Source organism: Fistularia commersonii, chromosome 9 (assembly GCF_037954325.1).
Source record: "Fistularia commersonii isolate RoL2024-O1a breed Wild chromosome 9, RoL_Fcom_v1.0, whole genome shotgun sequence".
NCBI lineage: Eukaryota > Metazoa > Chordata > Actinopteri > Syngnathiformes > Fistulariidae > Fistularia > Fistularia commersonii.
In genome coordinates, this window is record NC_141292.1 from 15,527,040 (window position 1) to 15,549,535 (window position 22,496).

A 22,496-nucleotide genomic window follows, 5' to 3' on the forward strand; every position below is an offset into this window, starting at 1 on the left:
GTGCATTCGGCGTCCTCACGCCCGCCCTTTTTGGCGTTTTCCTCCCCCTCCAGGTCTTTGGCTGAAAGAGTGGTACGAAGGCGTGTGCGAGATCGCCACCAAATCGCCGCTGCTCACCTTCCCCAGCGGGGAGCCGCTGCGCTCGGAGCTGCAGTACAACTCGGCGCTGAAGAACGACACCGTGACGCCCGTATGACAACACACACACACACACACATGCACAAGCAGCTTCTCAGTCGGATCATCCGTTCATCCATTTTTGAGTGACATTTGGTGAAAAATGCGTTCATCCAGAGAATATTCATCACATGGATTGGGATATTTTTTAGGTTCCTTTATTTAGCAACAGCAGCTTTTAAGCAGCATCAAAAAATCTCCAAAGTGGTACCCGCTCTGGAGAGGGCTAGTGTTGGCGCCGCCAGTCCAAATATTCTGGTACCGTTCAATCAGGCGGAGCTGAACGACCTTCGCAGCACCATCATCAACCTGCTGGATCCTTCTCCAGAGGTGGCCGCGCTCATCAACAAGCTGGACTTCGCCATGTCCACGTACCTGCTGTCCGTTTACCGCCTGGAGTACATGAGGTACGCTGGCCTTTCCATTTAAAATTGGAAAGGAGAAAAAAAAATGAACTAAAAAGTGTATGAAATATGATCTATTGTATATAATGTTTTTTTAAAATTTCAGTCAACTATTCAAATATAAAATTGTAAGAAAAAATAACTAAAACAGTGTTCTCATATATATATATTTTTTTTATAATTCAGATTTTTCTCACACATGTGGCCTAAGAATCCTGTCCTCAGAATTTTTAAATAGTCAACTAATTTAAACTATATATATATATATATATATATATATATATATATGTGTGTGTGTGTGTATTTTTTTATTTATAATTTGTTAAAAAACATAGTGGTTCTATATATTTCTTTCCCAATTTTTTTGCTCACACAACATGTGGCCTAAGAATCTGGTCCTCAGAATTTTTAGTCAACAAATTTGAATATATATATATATATATATATATATATATATGCGTATATATATTTTTTTAAATAATTTGTTTAAAAATAGTGGGTATATGTATTTTTTTAAATAATTTCTTTCCCAATTTTATTTTGCTCACCCATGTGACTTAAGAATCTGATCTACAGAGGAAAAAAAAAACACAAAAAGGTGCTCACGTGAATTATTTTTAAAAATAATTTCTTTCTGATTTTTTTCTCATACAACATGTGGCCCAAGAATAATTTTGAGGGCAAACAACGGTCTACAGATTTGCTTTAAAATATAAAATTAAATAAATATATATATATATATATTTTTTTAAAGAATTTCTTCTTGTTTTGTTCTCTCACACGTCTCCCAAGAATAATCTTGAGCAAAATAGGTCTATGCATTTACTTTTTAAATTCAAAATAAACAAAAAAAAAAAAAAAGAGACCTTTGTATTTTATTAAAATATCTCTATTTTTCTGATGAAATAATGACCCGCCCATCACTTTCCCCCAGGATGCTTCACTCCCTGGACTCGGACCGGTTCCAGGTCATGTTCCGCTACTTTGAGGACCGAGCCATCCAGAAGGACAAATCGGGTCAGCGGAGTCCCATCACGTGACCGCTTTCCAAGCAAAACAGGAAGTGTGTGTTCACCCGCGCTCTGACCTTCCCAGGCATGATGCAGTGCGTGATCGCCGTCGGCGACAAGGTGTTCGACGTCTTCCTGCAGATGATGGCCGAGAAGGTGAGGGTTAGATTATTTATGACACCGATGTGGATGAATTTCTCCAGCTCGCGTTTCTCCTTTCATGCTAGTTTTGTCATCATTTTTGCCTCCATTTTTCCCGACTATTTTAGAGATTTTGAGCAAATCGCTTGCAAATTTTAACTTGATTTGCATTTGATGAGGTTCCATATCTATATATTTTACTTTTTCAATGAACATAACACTGCCTCTGTTGTCTTCTTTTACCTGTATGCTATGTGTTTACAAAAAGAACTCTAGTGTGTTGCAGCTCCGAAGTTAACTAACTGCTTCGGAGAAAATGAAATTCCATTTCTGCACAAAACAAAAACATTTAGGACTCGGAAAAAAAACAAAACCAAGGTCCCGTTCGAGCCGCTCGCGATCGAGTGTTTTCTCTTTTATATCGATGGGACGTTCATGCTAGTTTTGTTATCATTTCAGGCTAACTTTGGATGAATTACATTAAATCATGCTCGTTTTAAATACTTTATTCAAGATTTTGAGCAAATGGCTCGCAAAGTGTATCCGTGGCGTCCAGATGTAGTTTTTCATTCCCGATCTAATTACGGACCGATGTTCGGCTTTTTTCGTCCCCAGTCGAAAACCAAAGCCCACGAGGAGGAGCTGGAGAACCACGCCCAGTTCCTGCTGGTCAACTTCAACCACATCCACAAGAGGATCCGCAGGGTCGCCGATAAATACCTGTCCGGACTGGCCGAGACGTGAGAGCGCGGGGATTTAGTCGGGAGAAAGAAACGCAGGGATCAAATTCAGAAACGTAAGTCTTGTCTTGGCAGCTTCCCTCACCTGCTGTGGAGCGGCCGGGTGCTGAAGACCATGCTGGACATCCTGCAGACCCTCTCGCTGTCGCTCTGCGCCGTAAGAGCTCCCTCTCCGTCCGCCCGCCCGCCCGCTCGCTGGAAAAGCCGGCTTTTCCAGCGAGCGTCGACTCAAACCCTCGCCTCCCCTCGCAGGACATCCACAAGGACCAGCCCTACTACGACATCCCGGACACGCCGTACAGGATCACCGTCCCCGACACCTACGAAGCCCGAGAGGTGAATCCGTCCTCTCCGGCAATATTTCGGGAAATTCCTCAAGCGATCCGTTCGTGTTTTGAAATCGCGTACGTTCGTCGCTCGCGGAGGACGCGCGCCTCTCCGACGGCGCCTTTTTGGACCAGGGACCGTTTTAGCTCCTCGTCCGAAACGGGAACCTCTTCGGGTTCCAAAGGAAGTCATGTGACGTGTTAGCTCGGTGATCGCCGGGACTCGTAAGCTGCGTCCGGATCCTTCTTTGAGGACCTGTGATTGACAGGTGACGATGTCAGCGATGATTGGCTCCAGGTCCAGTTTCTTTTTTTACTCAATTTGTCCACACATTCTGTGAATTTATCCATGACCGCCTCAGGGACTGCGACTGTGATGGATGCTAGCTAGCTAGCTAGCTAGGTTTAAACATAGCTATTAAATGACACCAGAGGTGTGTGTGTGTGTGTGTTTGTAGAGCATTGTGAAGGACTTTGCCGCTCGCTGTGGGGAGATCCTGAAGGAGGCCATGAAGTGGGCCCCGTCTGTCACCAAGTCCCACCTGCAGGTAGGTTGATTTTGGAAAAACATCTTGCGTCGTACGTAGGAATGACGGCACGAGACTTTCTTGATAAATCTATGCGAGACGGCGACATAAAGGCAAAACCGCCTGCAGGAGGACACGAAACCCAACAAACCACAATGAAGTTTTCCGGGTTCTAGATGTACCTTGAAGTCAACCCTTGTTTTTTCCCTCTTCCCCCTCAGGAGTACCTGAACAAGCAGAACTGGGTGTCGGGGCTGTCGCAGCACACGGGCCTGGCCATGGCCGCCGAGAGCATCCTGCACTTCGCCGGCTACAACAGGCAGAGCACGACTTTAGGGGTGGGTCTCTCCTTGTCGCCGTAGAAACCTTCTCCCTGTCAGTGTCCAGGACCCGACAGGAAGTCCGTCCCTCCGCCAGCGGTGGGCTAAACCCCGACTTTGACCCGAGACCACCTGGAGATGTTGCAAAAACAAACTAGCTAAACGTCTATAGTGTAAAATTGGGTGGCGCAGTGGCTAGCGCTTCACGGCTAGAAGGTGAGGTGACATGAGCGTTGTACTTTTAAGCATAATTGTCGTAACATTTCCAGAGTAATATGGTTATTTAAGTGTATAAGCTGTGAGAGGACGGACAACTGCCATCTTTGTAAACACAGTTAATGCTGGTTTCCCTCTTCTTCCAAATGTATTAAAAAGTGGCGGAGGGGCCCTGAGTATTCTACTTGCTTAATAACTCTTGTGGTGCGTCGGAAAACAAACCAGAATAAGGCGCTTTCTGTCCCAGCGGTTCAGAAAGGCGTCTTTTTATCTATTCTGAAATAGAAAACACAACAGCAGGGGTGCTATTTTAGATTCTGAGACCTGTCTGTTGTGGGTTTTAAATATTATTTGATGTTGTTTTAAACCACATCACTGGTAAATCATCCTTCACTTTTCTACTTTAAGTACGATGTACATGTTTTGTGCATGTTTTGGAGTACGACTTCTTCTGTTCCTCTGGGCTTTTCTCCACAGCAAATTCACCTCCTCCATCTGACCCTGTTCTCTGGATCCACCTCTCTCACACCAACCACCTTCATATCCTTAATCTTCTCTTTGGTCTTCCTCTAGGCCTCCTGCCTGGCAGCTCTGAGCATACATCTGAGCATACATCTGCCAATATATTTACTATCCCTCCTCTGGACATGACCCAACCATCTCAGACGTGTGCCGTTCCTCTGATAGATTCCCCCCTGATCTTATCCATCCTGGTCACTCCCACAGAGGATCTTCATCTCTGCCTCCTGTCTTTTTTTCTCTAGAGCATACAACATCACTCGTCTCCCCGTCTCCTCCCCCTTTCCTTTCATTCTGGCTGATCGTCTCCTATCGCATAGTACCCCAGACATCTTTCTCCACCCGTTCCAACTTGTTGGAACCCATATTTTTGCCTCTCCTCTCCGTTGCTCTGGACTCTTGCCCTAAGTACTTAAAATCCTCCATCTTTATCTCCACTCCCTGTTGCCTCAAGACTACACATGGGCTCCTTGGTGCGACTAACCTTCATTCCCTTCCTTTCCAGAGCATACCTCCACCTCTCTAGATGTTCCTCCACCTGTTCCCTGCTCTCACTGCAGATCACTTGTCATCTTCAAACATCACGGTCCATGGAGATTCCTGTCTAACCTCATCCTTCAGCCTGTCCATCACCACTGCGAACAAGAAGGGGCTCAGAGCCGATCCCTGATGGAGTCCCACCTCCACCTTAAACTTCTCTGTCACACCGACAGCATACCACGCCACTGTCTCACCGCGAGCATACATGTCCTGCACCAGTCTAACATACTTCTCTGTCACTCCAGACTTCCTCATATAACACTGTAGTTCCTCTCTCGGCACCCTGTCGTATCCTTTTTCGAGGTCTACAAAGGCACAATGCGACTCCCTCTGACCTCTGTGCTTAAAGCAAATACCGCATCTAGTACTCGTGTTGAAGTATGACTGTACTACTATAAATCTAGCCATGTACTGTGACGTAACCTGACGATGCTCTGCGTCTCCCCTCCCTCTCCAGTCGACCCAGCTGACGGAGCGGCCGGCCTGCGTGAAGAAGGACTACTCCAACTTCATGGCCTCCCTCAACCTCAGGAACAGATACGCCGGCGAGGTAAGCGGCGCCCTCACTGACCCCCGGCTAAAGATAAATGAATAACCGCCGCTTCTCTCAACCTGACAGATGGTTGTGCATGAGAACGTGCTCGTAGATGTAAAGCGTTGTCCCATTGTGATAAGTCTGTGGGGGTTGGTCGTGGTCACCTCCACAATAACGTGGAGGTTAAACTCGGGCCAGAGGTCGGCAACCTTAAACACCCAAAGGGCCTTTGGGATCTGTTTCCCATGGACAAGAAAAATAAGAATAAGAATATGAACAACTCTATTAATCCCGAAGGAAATTGCTGTGCCAGAGTTACAGAAAATAGAACCGTAATAAATAATAAAAGAAAAGGCAGAATTAGAAATAAAAATAAACTATGAACTATAAACTATAAAGTGTCTCAGTGAAACTATAAAGTGTCTTAGTAAACAAGTGATAAAACTATAAAGTGTCCTAGTAACAAGTGAGGTCAGGAGTGCACAATAGTATGATAGAAGGGAAAATTGTAGCGTAGCTCTTATGAGATGAGATGAAATATTGCACAGTTTCTGAATATTGCACAGTGAAATGAAAAAAAACACCAAACCCTTTTGACATCTTAAACGAAGATAACACTGCTGTTATTGTTTTGATTTGTTTTTTTTGCTTTGCTGCTCTCTATTAAAATAAAAAGTATGGTCTGTTGCATTTATGAAATTATAGAGAAACCAAATATTATGTCTGCATGCAACAAAAACATTTTGAACTCCCCAAAAAACGACACGCCGGGTTGAAGGTGGTCGTCTATTTGAGTCCTCCTGGCATCTGGGAAACAAAAAGCCCACCAAAAACCTGAATAAACACCACCTATTTCATTAACTCATGTCAAATATATATTTGTAAAAAAAAAAACAGCCTATTCAAATGTTTATTTTACCTGGTGAATGTGATTTATTTATTTATTTATTTATTTTTATTTTTTTTTTATTTTTTTTGCTTCTGAAATTGTGTGCTGCCACTTTAATGGTTTCACATTTTAAGGGACATGAAAAATAAATGAGATATTACATTTTCTAATTTAGATATTTGATAGATACATTATTCTAAAAAAAATTTATGTTTCTAAAATAAATAAGAATTTATTATTTTTTTTTTATTATTTTTTATGTACACGATCACCATAATCCTCTAATTTACATTTAATAATGTATGAACTGAAGTCTGATAGATTCAGATTGAATACTCACAGATCTCACCAAACATGACGACACGGCTAACTCGACCATCTTTACCATCCTGAAGACCAAAGATAAGCTAAAGACACCGATGAAGCAAAGGTCTCCAGTCTTAGAAGAAGTAGAAACGTTATTGTTAGTGTGGATGAATGAAAGCCAGCTAGCGTTAGCAGCTAGCGTTAGCAGCTAGCGTCAGTGAGGGTCTCCCACTGCGAGAGGTCGTCATTTTTGCCGATTTAGACGGAAAACACCGTACAAGTGCTGTAAAGAAGAGATGTAACACCAGAAGCAGGAATAATTAAGGTTATCTTCAATTCCTTTCCTGTCATTTGGCCACAAATAAACCCATTAAAAAAGTTTAGGGGCCTGAGAAGTGATTCATGGGATTAACATGGATGTCAGTGGGCAACATTGATTCACTTCAGTTCCCAAGCAGAGGTTCTACTTTACTTTGAATCTATTGTTAAGAAACACCGTTTGAAACCTTTTTTCGCGGCACCAGGAGGAGCTTTCAGCGTTTAATTCTTGTCCGACAGGTGTCCGGGATGATCGACTTCGCCCAGGCGGTCCGCGGCCAGTCCGACCTGGGGCGGCTGATGATCAAGCAGATGGCGGAGGCTCTGGACTCGGCTCAGCCCGAGGCCTTCACCGAAGCCATGTTCAAGCTGGCCGCCCTGCTCATCAACGCCAAAGGTGCCGCTTTTAACCTCCCGTCCCGAACCGGCCCCGTTGTCGAGTGTTCACCGCCTGCCGCCGTCTTCCCCCAGACTACGACCCTCAGCTGCTGCACCACCTCTGCTGGTCTCCCCTCAAGATGTTCACGGAGCACGGCATCGAGACGGCCATCGCCTGCTGGGAGTGGCTGCTGGCCGCCCGCGTCGGACTGGAAGTTCCGGTAAAGTGGTCGGCGCTTCCTCCGGGTTCTCCGCTTTCCTCCCGAAGACCAAAAACATGCGGGGGGTTCCCCGGAGACCCTAAATGGCCTAGATGTGTGGATGGTTGTAGGTGCGTAGATGACACGGGAATGAAAGGGTGAAGGCTTGTATGTCCGTAAATGACAGATAAATCAGAGGGTAATCAGTTGTATGTCTCCGCGATGTATGAATGAGGGGGGCCGTACTTGTATGCCCGGACCGGTCTGGTGGCCAATCACAGGCATGCAGGATTACCGGATAGGATCATGAATGAATGAATGAATGGAAAGTTTTTCCTTTTCCTTTTGTAAATGTCCTGCCAGCGGCTCCAGGGTTGATTCTTTCTTTTTTTTTTTGGTGGCAGTTCATGCGCGAGATGGCCGGGGCGTGGCAGATGACCGTCGAGCTGAAGATGGGCTTGTTCTCGGACGCCCAGGTGGAGGCCGACCCCCTGGCGGCGTCCGAGGAGAGCCAGCCCCTGCCCTGCCCCCCGGACATCACCCCCCACCAGATCTGGATCGAGGTCAGAACCCCCCCCCCCCGATGTTCACCCCTCTTCCGGATCCTTCCGCCCTCACGCCTCTCTTCCATCACCTTCTAGTTTTTAGTCCAGAGGTTCGAGATCGCCAAGTACTCCAGCGCCGACCAGGTGGAGATCTTCAGCGGTCTGTTGCAGCGCTCGCTGTCCCTCAACGTGGGCGGGGCGCAGAGCAGCCTCAACCGCCACGTCGCCGCCATCGGACCTCGCTTCAGGTGGCGCTCGCGCACGTAACCCGCCGAGGAAACCCGAGCGGCGTTGCGGTCTAAAGGCCTCTCTGTCGCCAGGCTGCTGACCCTGGGGATGGCCGTGCTCCATTCTGACGTGGTCACCAACTCCACCGTCAGGAACGTGCTCAGGGAGAAGATCTACTCGACCGCCTTCGACTACTTCAGGTAGCGACCGTCCCGGGGTCGACGCCGCGCCCGGCGACGCCTCCCGTTTCAAATCGGATATCGTGGGTTTTGTCTCCAGCACGTCGCCCAAGTTCCCCACCCAGTGCGACAAGCGTCTGCGGGAGGACATCGGCATCATGATCCGCTTCTATGCCGGCATCCTCTCGGACAAGAAGTACCTGGCCGCCTGCCACCTGGTGCCCCCCGGTGAGATTGGCGGCTCCCCGGCGCCGAGCTCGCTCTCTGCCGGGATATTTGGATCGCTTATCGTGTCCAGCACTTCTCCAATATCGATCTTAAGTAAGCCTAAAGTGGTGGAGCTCGTCCTGCGCCGCGGCAGGGGCATGCTGCTACGCCTGGCAAATCTGACGCTCGCGTCCATCCCCCCCGAGCCGCCGGTAGACCCGGATCGGTCCTCCCGGATCGGTCCTCCCGCCGCGCACCTTCGATGGCCCTCATTTATCCACCTGATGTAGAAAGCATCCCCCGAATCAGGCCTGAGAATGCAAGCTGGTTTCACCCGTCGTCCTGGTCGCTCGCGAGCACGTTTCGGACGGATCGCGGTTCTTCTAGCGTCGGACGTCGCCTAAAGCCCGCAGAAAGAGGCTAGCAGCTAGCATGGGCTCTGCGGCGCCCCTGTAGCATCTGATCGCCGGCGTTCCGTTCACTTCGGCGAACTAAGTTAGGGTTAGTAAAGGTTCTGCGGCCGGATGTTCCCGAGCGGACGGACACGGGGACGCGGCAACTTTCCCGTGGATTTTACCTCCGCGGTTTAATTTTCTGCCAAAGGTAAGAGGATATTCAGAACGATTGGGATGTGAGCGGGCACAGGAGTGTTTCCCAGCTCAAAACTCAAATCAAACAAATCTGCTTTAAGAATGAAATCCAGGCGTTTACTCGCTTGTGACGATCGCAAATCATATTGAAAAGAAAGTGGCGATGCAAACGCGTGAAAATGCATTTTTTGCGTCTTTCATAAATGAGGGCCTTTGTCTCTAGCAGGGTTTCCATCGACTTCTTCTTCAATTCACGTTTTCACTTAGAAAGCCTTTGATGAAATTTGATGAAAATAACTCCTGTCCATCAAGGAATGAGTTTCCAAAGAAAGCGTGGCTCTTGAACGTGAGCATGGTGATGGAAGCGTGTAACTCACGGTATGGTCGGCGTACGTGCGCGAGCGCTCTTCTTCTGGTCAGCGCTCACTCTGAAAATCCAGTGGAATTATAGATCTGAATGGAAACCCTATCCCCGTCCTCCCCGTCCTCCCGCTCTTACCGACGTCGCTCGGTCAAAAGCGGTGCGGCGCAGATTTGTCAGCCGCGTGAACGCGATGCATGACTTCCTCATCATGTCCGCCCGCCCGCCCGCCCGCCCCCGAAACAAAGACATTTTCAAGTGACGTTCCATCCCAGAAGGTCCTCTCCTCTCCATCCCCCGGCGATCAGACCCGAGCTCATTGTCATCCGTCCGCCGATCCCGGGTCGGGTCGGCGCGGGAACCGAGCCGGCATCGTCGACCCATCCCCCCTCCGCCCCCGTTTCCAAACGCATGACCATCCGTAGCCCGCGACTAACCGACGCCGCTCATCTCGCTACTCATCCTCAGTCATATCTTGATGTTTCTGCACTGTCACGCTGAAAAAAACGATCTCCTAGCTCGTGGTGGAAGATGAAGGTAAGAGAAGGACCGTGAAGGAATTTTCCCAATTCTCATAATGTCGCAGGAAAAAACAAAAAAAGGAGCATTTAGGAACGACTGCGTTCACGTTTACATCCTGGTATTTTGGAAAATAATCCAAGAAACCCGTTAGCGAATAGGGAACCAGCTGAAGTCAAAGTCAGCTTTACTGTCAAGGAAGACATGAAATGAACAAAAGGATAAAAGAGTGCGCGTTAAACATCTTATCTACTGGCGTGGAGGTGAAGGGATGACCGAGATTTAACCGCTTCCAAGCTTGAAGGTATCGATTTGCTGTCCGGTCGAGTGCGATTAGCATCCGCGTTTAGCCCTCGCCCGGATCGAACTCGCCGTAGGAAGTCCGCTTTCGGTGGAGCCCGGTAGGTGCGACCACTCACGGAAGCCGTGTGTGCACGTGTGCACGTGTGCAGACAATCAGGACGCGTCGCTGAACAACCTGTCGGTGATGAACGCCGCCGACCTCCGCGGCAGCGTGGACTCCAGCTCGCGCTCCCAGCAGAGCAGCCAGGGCTGGATCAACACCTACCCTCTGTCCAGCGGCGTGTCCACCACCTCCAAGAAGTCAGGTAAAGCTCATGAAATAACAGGAATATTTGAAGGTTCATTTCCGTCACCAAATTCGCAACTCAATTCTCTCGCATGTCAAATCGAATTTTCCCAAATTTTCTACTTATTCATTTCAGAAATATTATTTCGTATTGTATAAATGATTTAATTATTATTATAATATTCATATATATATATAATTATTATAACATAAGTCATTTGTATTATAATTCAATATTCATTCATTTCCAAGTGGAAATTTGATATACATTTTTATGATATAAATATAATATTTATATGATCATTATATAATGTCATACTACACTGCTCAAAAAAACAAAGGGAACACTTAAAAAACACATCCTAGATCTAAATGAATGAAATATTCTTATGAAATACTTTGCTCTTTAAACAGTTAAATGTGCTGACAACAAAATCACACCAAAATGACCAGTGGAAATCAATTATATCAACCCATGGAGGTCTGGATTAGGAATCACACTCCAAATGAAAGTGTAAAAACAAACTCCAGGCTGATCCAACTTTGATGTAATGTCCTTAAAACAAGTCCAAATGAATGTGTGTTGCTTCCTGAGTGGACACTATGATTTCACACAAGTGGGATTGACTTGGAGTTACATTGTGTTGTTCAAGTGTTCCCTTTAGTTTTTTGAGCAGTATATAATTTTATATGTACATGGAATTCATATGGTTAAGTCTCCCAAATACCACGCCAATTTTTTTTGACTCGTTAATAAGAAAACTACATTATAAACAGAAAGCAGTGTATACAAAGCGATAACCTGATCGAAGAGAATTTAAAGAAATGAACTTATAAATTTATCTTGACGATTGGAGGAAGATGTTTTTCATGTGGCGCTGGCTGAGCTTATCTTACAGGCTACGCGCTTGAAGCTACAACTTACCGCTAAATCTAACTTACTTTGCTACACTTTATGGCTAAACTTGGTCGATGTTGTTGTGGCGGGCGCCGCGTCCGACCGTGTCGATGTCAAACACCGGCTCGTATCTCAGATCTCAGAGTCGGTGAGTCGATTCGCCCGTAAGCAAAGGTTTGTCCAAACAGGCTAATGCCGAGTGCAACGCGGAGACGCTAAAAATAAAGAGACTTCTGAAACTGTATTGAAGCTGGTTGTTACTAACAACTCTTCAATGGAAAAGCTCACATTGATTCAAATGTAAACGGTTCCCGATGAATATTGACACAACCGATAATGGCCAATAACCCCTCATTGATCGGTCCCGTGGGGTCAGGGGGGAATTTACTCAGGTGACCCTGTTGGATTTATAATTAATTGGTATTATTATTCTATTAATGATGTCATAGGTCAGGGGGTCGGCGACCCTTCATCTTTACACTGCGGCTCCGAGCGGCTCGGGAAAATAAATGATAAATATTTAATTGAAGTATATTCCATTTGTGTTAATTCCTTTTTTCAACTTTTAGTTCTAAGTTGGAAGATTATTGTGATCTTGAAATATCAAATAAAATTATATTGGTTATTTTTCTCCGCTCAAAATAACGTCACACTGGCGGAAGCCGGTAAAGTCCCGATTTACAGATGCTGTGCGCAGAAGTTCAGCAGCAGAAGTCCCATAAACCTGGTAAAATAGATATTTATGAAGATATTTTGCAAATATTTATTTTTTATTGTTTACCGACACAGTGATTTTTTTTCCCGATTTATTTTTAAAATTCAGGTCGAGGCTCCGCTACACGCTCTGAAAGCCCAAAGCTCAAAATGAGTTCATTACATAAATAAGATTTAATTTTCTCCGTAATACTTTGTGAATTTCAGAAGCAACACACTTGTTAATACAAAGTGTAAAGGTCATAAAAAGCAACATATACAGCGGTGCCTTTATTTCAGACGTCAAAAAGTGATAGCGTCTCCCGGTGTTTTCCGAGGAAACCGGGTCCGAATGTCTCTTTGGGTGTTACGGGTTGCCGACCCCTGACGTAGGAAATGACATGATATATTATCTTCTAAGTGAAAGACTTGGGTAAAAACAACGCCGTTCAGTTTCTTTTGTATCGTCTGATTCTTGGAGGTGCCTTCAGGACATGAGCGTCCGTCCACTGCACCTCCCCTCGTCTACATCTTCTCGTCTTCGTCGGTGAAGCGCTTTTTGAAACCGGAGCTCAGATTTGTAAACGTGGCCATTGTCTGGATCTGTCCACTTCCAGGAACGTCCAAGAAGAGCAACCGAGGGACGCAGCTCCATAAATACTACATGAAGCGCAGGACGCTCCTGCTCGCGCTACTGGTGAGCAGTAAAGTTCTTCCTGGAGTGTCGGTCCACCCGCTCACCGGATCTCCCTCCGCAGGCCAGCGAGATCGAAAGGTTGACGACGTGGTACAACCCGCTGTCCACTCAGGAGCTGGCCATCGCCACGGAGCAGTCGGTGGAGACCAGCATCACCAACTGGAGGTCCAAATACATCAGCCTGACGGAGAAGCAGTGGAAGGACAACGTCAACCTGGCCTGGAGCATCGCTCCCTACCTGGCCATGCAGCTGCCGACCAGGTCGGCCCCTCGATTGTCGGGATCCGGTCCGAAGCGACCCGGTTCAGGAATAACCGCGGAAACTCTTGGTTCGCCAGGTTTAAGAACGACGCCATCGTTGCCGAGGTGACCAGGCTGGTGCGCCTGGACCCCGGGGCGGTCAGCGACGTCCCAGAGGCGGTGAAGGTGAAGAGCGTCTCGGTGCCAAACCGCGGGCTCCGGTCCGTGTCTGCGTCGCTTAACGCTGCGTTTCCCGGTGTAGTTCCTGGTGACGTGGCACACCATCGATGCCGACTCCCCCGAACTGAGCCACATCTTGTGCTGGGCGCCGGCGGACCCGCCCACCGGTCTGTCCTACTTCAGCAGCATGTACCCTCCGCATCCCCTCACCGCTCAGTACGGCGTCAAAGTGCTGCGCTCCTTCCCTCCGGTAAGTCGGTAAAAGTGGACTTTGTCCGCTTCGGTTCTCTTGAGATTTGCTCTTCAGCGTTTGGTTTCTCTCCCTCCAGGACGCCATCTTGTTCTACATTCCGCAGATCGTGCAAGCTCTCCGCTACGACAAGGTAAACGCCTCACTATTTGACCGGTGACCCGTCTAGGTTAGACTCAATGTTGGCTGCGATTGGCTCCGCTAACTGAATACTAGTCGCCGCTCACTTTCCAATGTACAAGTCCGGTTTTTGGATGTGACCCTTTGGCGCTGTCGGGAACTTTTTGCTGCTCCTTGAACCTTTTCAGGAACTAGACTAATTCTGCAGAGGAACCAGGGACCTTAAGTTCCTAGACCCATTTTACCTCCGACTCCGAGGCAGGGTCCTTTTTGGTTCCACAGGAGCCCGCTTGATTTCGGTGCTCGGTGATCGGTGGAACTCATAAGCCGTACCCATCACCAGATTCGTCTTGGGGACCGCAAAGCACCATATTTTAAAAATCACTGCTCAGCTGTCTTCGAGCGACAAGATGGTCAGATTCGACAAGAAATGAAGTGACTCTTCTGCTCTTCTGGCCTGCTCCGCCAAAGAGGGGTCTTCCAGGGCTCTCTAGCGTTAGCTAACGGCGGGGTTCTTCACCAAGCAAAGCTTTTGTACTTTTGTGCCCGAAAGCGGCTCTTGTCCTTGAAGCCCAGGTCAGCGAAGCTGAACTCTGTCTCTCTCAGATGGGTTACGTCAGGGAGTACATCCTGTGGGCGGCGCAGAAATCTCAGCTCCTGGCCCACCAGTTCATCTGGAACATGAAGACCAACATCTTTATGGACGAGGAGGGACACCAGAAAGACCGTGAGCGCAAACACGTTTGTTTTTGTTTGTTTTCAAACTTCGCATCTTGCGTGAGCTACGCAGCCGCTAGCCCTTCGAAGATCCAGAAAAAGCATACAGCGGGGTGCCAAGAAAGGAATTATGTTATTGTCTGAGGAAGTCTGAGGTGGCAGAGAAGTATGTCAGACTGGTGCAGGACATGTATGCTCGCCGTGAGACACTGGTAAGGTGTGCTGTAAGTGTGACACAGAAGCTCAAGGTGGAGTTGGGACTCCATCAGGGATCAGCTCTGAGTCCCTTCTTGTTTGCAGTGATGGTGGACAGGCTGACAGATGAGGTGAGACAGGAATCTCCATGGCCCATGATGTTTGGAGATGACACTGTGATCTGTAGCGAGAGTAGAGAACAGGTGAAGGAACATCTAAAGAAGTGGCGGTATGCTCTGGAAGGGAGAAGAACAAAGGTTAGCCGAAGAAAGACAGACTACATGTGTGGGAATGAAAGGCTGCAGGAAGTGGAGATAAAGACGGTGGAGCGCCAAGAACTGCGTCGGGTCAACAGTCCAGAGCACTGGAGAGGGTGAGGCAAGACGGAAAGGGAAATGTGTAGAAGATGCTGGTGAGAGCAGGATAAGATAGCCGCCTGAGGATTCCCGGCTCCTCCTAGTGTGTTGAAGTGTTGTTGAGCGAGACACTGAGCCCCTCGCTGTTCCCCCTGGCGCCTCGGAAGGAGAAGAAGAAGCTGTTTAGATGTCAGGTCTTTGACCGACTTCAGAATGATAATAATGGAGCTGAAGCCCCCGAACCGTTTTTGAGGAAACAGACTTAGTAAACCTTCTAATGCGGGTCTCCTCGACCCATAGCCGACATCGGGGAGCTGCTGGAGCAGATGGTGGAGGAGATCACCGGGTCCCTGTCGGGTCCGGCCAAAGACTTCTACCAGAGGGAGTTTGACTTCTTCAACAAGATCACCAACGTCTCCGCCATCATCAAGTGAGCTCCCGCTCTAAGTTAGGTACTAAGCGTGAGAAGGTCGTGACCTTGGTCCTTCGGACTAACGCTCGGTGTTCTCAGGCCCGTCCCGAAAGGCGAGGAGAGAAAACGAGCGTGCCTGAAAGCTCTGTCGCACATCAAAGTCCAGCCCGGTAAGGCAAGCGCTGCCGTCGAGACGCCGGTCGATGCATCTCTCACTGCTTCTCTTGGGTTTCGCAGGCTGCTACCTGCCCAGCAACCCCGAAGCTATAGTCCTAGACATCGACTACAAGTCCGGAACGCCCATGCAGAGGTGATGGCTGCGCTCCGCCGTCGGGCAGCACTCGCCGTGTCCGCCGGCAGCCATAAAGCTTCTCTCTTATGTCGTCGGCAGCGCCGCCAAAGCCCCCTACCTGGCCAAGTTCAAGGTGAAGCGCTGCGGGGTGAGCGAGCTGGAGAGGGAGGGCCTTCGCTGCCCTTCGGACTCGGTGGAGGACGGCGAGGAGAACGCCGACGGCTCGCGCAGGGTGTGCTGGCAGGCGGCCATCTTTAAAGTGGGCGACGACTGCAGACAGGTGAGACCGGCCGACCGGCGCCAAGATTACGTTCGGGATGAAAAGATCTGGGGAATGAACCGGAAGGTATCGTTGGCTCCGCCCCGTCAGGACATGCTGGCTCTGCAGATCATCGGGCTCTTCAAGAACATCTTCCAGCTGGTGGGTTTGGACCTGTTCGTCTTCCCCTACAGGGTGGTGGCCACCGCGCCCGGGGTGAGTTAGACTTCCGAAGGGTGTCCGCCGTAGAGGTTGTCGGTAGATCAACCTGCTCGGTTTCCCCAGTGCGGCGTGATCGAGTGCATCCCCGACTGCAAGTCCCGAGACCAGCTGGGCAGGCAGACGGACTTCGGGATGTACGACTACTTCCGCAACCAATACGGCGACGAATCCACCCTGGCCTTCCAGAAGGTGCGCCCTTTGTGGCTGATCTGGTCAACATGTTTCCCCTCTTGGTGTCATGATGTGTCAAACCCGGCGGGGTCTCATAATGTTTCCGCAGGCTCGGTACAACTTCATCCGCAGCATGGCCGCCTACAGCCTACTGCTCTTCCTACTGCAGATCAAGGACCGCCACAACGGCAACATCATGCTGGACAGCAAGGGCCACCTCATCCACATAGGTACGGTACAATATTGCAGGACCTCTTCACCACATGGGTAGGATAGCAAGGGCCACCTCATCCACATAGGTACGGTACAATATTGCAGGACCTCTTCGCCACATGGGTACGATAGCAAGGGCCACGTCATCCACGCAGTTATGATTCTAGGGGCCAAATCATCCACATACCCTTGATAAATATCGAGGGCCACCTTGTCCACATACTACAAATACCATGTCAAGGGCCACCTTGTCCACATAGGTGCCATACCAGGGGTCAAACTCATCCACATAGGTGTGATGTAAAGGGCCACCTCATTCGCATAGGTATCTTATCAGGCGCCACCTCATCCCTGCCTGTGCCTACCATATCATATGTACCTCCTGGGGGAGATGTGCAGGACTGTGGTAACTACAGAGGAATAAAGTGGCAGAGCCATACAACGGAGTTATAGGAAAGAGTAGTGGAAACTAGACCGAGAGCAGAAGTCAACATGTGTGAGCAGCAGTGTTTGACACACATGCTAATAGACAAGAACAGAGAAGGTCTGAGGGAGCCGCATTGAGCCTTTGTTGACCTAGAAAAAGCCTATGAGGGAGCCGAGAGAGGAAATCAAGGCTTCGTATTTGGAAGTCTGGAGTGGCAGAGAAGTATGTTAGACTGGTGCAAGACATGTATGCTCGCTGTGTGACAGAGTTGAGGTGTGCTGTAGGAGTGATGGAAAAGTTCAAGGTGGAGGTGGGACTCCATCAGGGATCAGCTCTGAGCCCCCTCTTGTTTGCAGCGGTGATGGACAGGCTGACAGATGAGGTGAGACAGGAATCTCCATGGACCATGATGTTTGCAAATGACATTGTGATTTGTAGTGAGCGCAGAGAACAGGTTGAGGAACGTCTAGAGAGGTGGAGGTATGCTCTGGAAAGGAGAGGAATGAGGGTTCAACCAAGAGTATCAGCCAGAAGGGAAGGACAGGTGGAGAAGACGGTGACGAGACCAGCAACGCTGTATAGTTTAGGGACAGTAGCTTTGAGGGGGAGACAGGAAGCAGAGCTGGAGATCATTTGTACCTTATCCACATAGGTTTATATCAAGGGCCACCTCTTCCACATAGATACCAGGCTAGGGGTCACCTCAGGATGATTCTCTCCCCTCCAGACTTTGGCTTCATGTTCGAAAGCTCCCCCGGCGGGAACCTGGGCTGGGAGCCAGACATCAAGCTGACGGACGAGATGGTGATGATCATGGGAGGCAAGATGGAGGCCACGCCCTTCAAGTGGTTCATGGAGATGTGCGTCAGAGGGTATCTGGCCGTCCGGTGAGTCTACTCGAACCGCGTCTCAAGTTTGATTTTGTCAACGGCCATTATTTTGGACTTCTCTGAGATGCCACAGCTTCGCGTCTGCGAGTTCCTTCCAGTTACTGGGGGTCTGACGCTTGTCTAAATTCTCTCCAGACCCTACATGGACGCCGTGGTGTCCTTGGTTACCCTCATGCTGGACACCGGACTCCCCTGTTTCAGAGGACAAACCATTAAACTCCTCAAGTAAGCGGCGTTTGCCAAGTCCCCTTTTTGTCACCGCCCCCAAAGAGTAGCAGCTGTTGTGATCCGGGGTGACCCCTGCTCCCGTCTCACGGATCTTTGATCCCGTTCAGGGGGCGCTTCAATCCCCAGATGAGCGAGAAGGAAGCGGCAGCGTTCATCATCAAAATCATCCAGAGCTGTTTCCTCAGCAGCAGGTACGACAAGGGCGCTCCTCCCGTCGACGGCCCGCGAGGAAACCGGCTTTACCCTAAACTGTCTCTCCCTTTTTGGACGCCCCGCCGACAGGAGCAAAACCTACGACATGCTGCAGTACTACCAGAACCAGATTCCCTACTGAGGACCCGCGAGTCCAGGCCGACCAGCCGGCGGAGGAATTTTCCATGGAAGCTCCAAAGGAGTCGAAGCGTAGGAGCCCCTTCCCTCCTTGGGGTTTTCCAATATGCATCACAGATTTGCTCGCCCATCGTCCCGCTCCTCCGGGTGACTCCGGCCTGGCCGAAGTCCTCCGGACCAACGCCGGTGGGCTATTTTACTTATTTCTTACGGTTTCACGCCCCTCCGAACCCCCGCCGCCGGAAAACCACCTCCGGGAACCTTTCGGAAACACAAAGCAGTCGTACGTTTCCGGATTTCGGCTTTCTAAACGGCCGGGGAAAAAAAAACGTGACGAGAGGCATTCCAGCGTGTGTGTGTGTGTGTGTGTGTGTTTTACCAAAACGGATGTCTTGAATTTCCCTTTAAGTATTTTGTCTGGGCGACGCCGCTCACCGTCGCGGTTACCGTTTTCCTCACTTGGATGCACTTTACGAGCGGCGGCGTCCCCGCCGGTCTGGCGCCTCCCGACGTTATCCACCTCTCAGATCGCTCGATTCGCGACGTTTCGAAACTTTCGGAATGACGGATGGCGTGGGAGACGGCGGTATTTCTTTCCAGATATCGACCCCGATTCCCAATTATGGCACGCTAGACCAAGTGGATGGAAATTCAAACGTCGGTCGGGAAAAGAAGCCGATCGGACTTTGAGGAAGATTTTTACGGGTGGTTTTGGATCATCTGGAAGTGCGTCAGATGGATCCGTGGTTTCTGGCCCGTCGCGCGGCGTCCACCTTATCAGACGCCGGCGAGGAGACGCATCACCCCTCCGTCTGTTCGCCATCGTTACTTCTCCTTTGGTTTGTTCAACAGTGTTGTAATGACTTCATCTGTCGTTCGCTTCTTTGAAAAATAAGAAGGGAAAAATAGCAATAATGTTCTTTTAGAATTGAACAAATACAACGAAGGATTCTCCAACCAGTTACCGGATAATCAGCAAGGGACAATGTTCAGACCCATATTCTTTCATGGTGTTGGATGGGAGGCGTCTTGTGTGTGTGTGTGTGTGTGTGTGTGTGTGTGTGTGTGTGTGTGTGTGTGTGTGTGTGTGTGTGTGTAATCCCGTTGAAACTCCCGGCTGCGCGACAACAAGGTTTTTGACACTAAGTAGCAGGAAAGAAGCGCGAGTGTCAACAAAGAGGAGGATGGAACAGCTGCTCAAATCATGACAGAGGAATGTTCAAGTTGCAGGAAACACACACACACACACACACACACACACGTTTACATGAGAACACATCAGATTAGCTGCATTGACGTTGAGGATCCAATAATGTATAAGATGAACTCCATTTTTTCACTTGGTTTTATGGCCAGTCCGTTGTTTTCTAAGCCAGTAGATTGACAGGGAATTCTAGAATCGTACACATCATCGCTCGGCATCTGGGTTTGAAACACGGACGGAGGCGGCGGATAAATGAGCAGGAAACGTGCGCGGACTTGGCGAAACATTTGTTCTGAAAGGAAAACTGGATAGGGAATCGTCTCTTCAAACCCCCGGCGTCTCCACATTCCCTCCTTTTAATAAAGCCATCCTTCCCTCCCTGGTTACCGTGGCAACCATATGCAATATATTCAATATATTTCTGTCTCGAGGCTGTCGTGGTGTGTGTGTGTGTGTGTGTTGTGTTCACAGGTGGAGGGTCGCTATAATCTGTCCATCAGGCCCCCCCTCCATGTGTGTGTGTGTGTGCGTGTGTGTGTGTGTGTGCGTTTTCACCGATGAAAGTGTTATTACACCTTTAACGACACCCTTTAGTTCACCGGTGCAAATCTTCATCCCAGATGCTGTCGTTGTTATCATGTTGGATTATATTATATCAGTGTGTCTGCACCAAGTGTGTGTGTGTGTGTGTGTGTGTGTTTACAAATCATACCACATCAGACGTGACCTTTTCATTGTTGTTTTGTCCCGATTTTGTTCCGAGACGAACGCGAGACTTTGAAAATAAAGGTCCGCTCCCAGTTCTTATCCTGCGTCTGTCCATGTTCTTTCCCAGCCGTGGCCTCCTCTCCACACGCCTCGCTGGATTTAGAAAATTATTGCAGTATTTCATTCAAAAACTTAATTTTCATGCAATAATTCAACCCCTGATGCCCTTAGACGTTAAAAAACCACCCTGTCTAAAGATATACGTCACTTTATTTCACTCTTATCATCATTTTTTCAGCAAAAGAGTTTCAGCAAAAGACTTCTGAAATTTTCATTTCCATTCTGCCGGCAGGGTTTCAGAAGGACACTGTAAAAGTGCGGGTTTTTTTCTTCTCCTTTGGTCTTCTCCTTTCAGGGGTCGCCACAGTGAATCCACCTTCTCCATCTAACCCTGTTCTCTCTCACGCCAACTACCTTCATATCCATCCATCTTCTCTTCGTTCTTCCTCTAGACCTCCAATTCCAACATCCGTCTACCAATATCTTCACACTCCCTCCTCTGTCCATGACCCAACCATCTCTGACCTTCTCTCCAAAACATCTAACATGTGCTGTTCCTCTGATGGACTCATTCCTGATCCTCTCCATCCTGGTCACTCCCAAAGAGAACCTCAACATCTTCATCTCTGCAACCTCTAGTTCTGCCTGCTGTCTTTTGGTCATTGGAACAGTTTCTAGTCCAAACATCATCGCTGGTCTCACCACTGTCTTGTACACCTTTCCTTTTATTCTGGCTGATGTTCTTCTATCTCTTGGTACCCCTGACACTTTTCTCCACCCATTCCAACCTGCTTGGACCGTCTCTTCACCTCTTTTCCACACTCTCCTACGCTCTGGACTGTTGACCCTAAGTACCTGAGATCCTCCAGCTTCTTGATCTCCACTCCCTGTAGCCTCACCGCTCCACCCGAGTTCCTGTCATTCACTCTTGCTGCCACTGACCTTCATTCCTCTCCTTTCCAGAGCATACCTCCACCTCTCTAGATGTTCCTCAACCTGTTGTCTGCTCTCACTACAGATTACAATGTCATCTGCAAACATCATGGTCCATGGAGGTTCCTGTCTCACCTCATCTGTCAGCCTGTCCATCACCATTACGAACAAGAAGGGGCTCAGAGCTGATCCCTGATGGAGTCCCACCTCCACCTTGAACTTCTCTGTTACCCCTACAGCACACTTAACCCATGTCTCACAGCGAGCATACATGTCTTGCACCAGTCTAACATACTTCTCTGCCACTCCAGACTACCGCATGCAACCAATGTTCCTCTGTTGGCACCCTGTCATATGCTTTTTCTGGGTCTCCAAAAACACGCTGCAGCTCCTTCTGGCCTCCCCTCTTCTGATATATTCAAGAAACGTGGAGCGGCCGGGAAACACAGGAGGAGGCGAGAAGGCGGCCATCCGTGTCGACCTCTGACCTCCTCTGCCACGGAGAGGGGGCGCAGGAATATTAAATCTCTTTCATTTTATTCCGACAACGGGGTTCGGTGTTTGGTTTCAAAGCGGCATTAGCCCCCGTGGCTTTTGTCGGCCCCGGGTTTATCCAAGGGGGCCCAAAGGGCGAGGGCGGTGGGAGCCCAAGCAGACAAAAGGAGGCTCCTCCACCCGCAGGATGGAAGCCTGGGAGATTAGACGGTAAAAACCGACGGCCAAACAAGAAGACGTTTCCACTGACGGAAGCGTCCGACGCAATTAAAAACAATGTTTTTCCACTTTTCTCCGCACGTCGGTCCTATGCGATGTCACAAAATACATGTGTTTTGTTTGTGAGATGAGATGAGATGAGAACAACTTTATTAATCCCGAAGGAAATTGTTGTGCCAGAGTTTATCACTCCTGAGCGCCATTTAGACACTGAACGCTTCAAGATTCTTTTGCGTGAAAGGAGAATTTCCACAAATAAAATTTCCCCTTATGGGGATCTATAAAGTTCATCTTTTCTCATCGTGTTTTCCATCTTCTCGGAA

At 48.8% G+C, this 22,496-nt stretch overlaps 1 protein-coding gene across 2 annotated transcripts in view; it reads left to right on the plus strand.

Annotated features, from left to right (window-relative positions):
- pi4kaa (phosphatidylinositol 4-kinase, catalytic, alpha a) overlaps positions 1-20,565 on the plus strand; it is a 30,780-nt gene extending 10,215 nt beyond the window's left edge. The window contains exons 21-54 of one of the 2 annotated variants that reach the window (XM_086152674.1): positions 54-190; positions 451-584; positions 1,516-1,598; positions 1,677-1,747; positions 2,348-2,472; positions 2,548-2,629; positions 2,725-2,808; positions 3,257-3,346; positions 3,547-3,663; positions 5,378-5,470; positions 7,209-7,365; positions 7,440-7,567; positions 7,951-8,109; positions 8,188-8,339; positions 8,412-8,519; positions 8,599-8,819; positions 10,628-10,783; positions 12,973-13,052; positions 13,114-13,313; positions 13,391-13,478; positions 13,555-13,722; positions 13,802-13,855; positions 14,449-14,569; positions 15,411-15,540; positions 15,622-15,692; positions 15,760-15,832; positions 15,914-16,094; positions 16,185-16,289; positions 16,359-16,484; positions 16,576-16,696; positions 17,834-17,993; positions 18,132-18,221; positions 18,332-18,415; positions 18,507-20,565. In XM_086152674.1, the coding sequence (XP_086008800.1) occupies positions 54-190; positions 451-584; positions 1,516-1,598; positions 1,677-1,747; positions 2,348-2,472; positions 2,548-2,629; positions 2,725-2,808; positions 3,257-3,346; positions 3,547-3,663; positions 5,378-5,470; positions 7,209-7,365; positions 7,440-7,567; positions 7,951-8,109; positions 8,188-8,339; positions 8,412-8,519; positions 8,599-8,819; positions 10,628-10,783; positions 12,973-13,052; positions 13,114-13,313; positions 13,391-13,478; positions 13,555-13,722; positions 13,802-13,855; positions 14,449-14,569; positions 15,411-15,540; positions 15,622-15,692; positions 15,760-15,832; positions 15,914-16,094; positions 16,185-16,289; positions 16,359-16,484; positions 16,576-16,696; positions 17,834-17,993; positions 18,132-18,221; positions 18,332-18,415; positions 18,507-18,558 (4,001 nt within the window). In that variant the 3' untranslated portion in view covers positions 18,559-20,565. The remainder of the gene's footprint in view (positions 1-53; positions 191-450; positions 585-1,515; positions 1,599-1,676; positions 1,748-2,347; positions 2,473-2,547; positions 2,630-2,724; positions 2,809-3,256; positions 3,347-3,546; positions 3,664-5,377; positions 5,471-7,208; positions 7,366-7,439; positions 7,568-7,950; positions 8,110-8,187; positions 8,340-8,411; positions 8,520-8,598; positions 8,820-10,627; positions 10,784-12,972; positions 13,053-13,113; positions 13,314-13,390; positions 13,479-13,554; positions 13,723-13,801; positions 13,856-14,448; positions 14,570-15,410; positions 15,541-15,621; positions 15,693-15,759; positions 15,833-15,913; positions 16,095-16,184; positions 16,290-16,358; positions 16,485-16,575; positions 16,697-17,833; positions 17,994-18,131; positions 18,222-18,331; positions 18,416-18,506) is intronic. The other variant, XM_086152675.1, reaches the window with a different exon arrangement.
- The last annotated feature ends 1,931 nt before the right edge of the window (positions 20,566-22,496 follow it).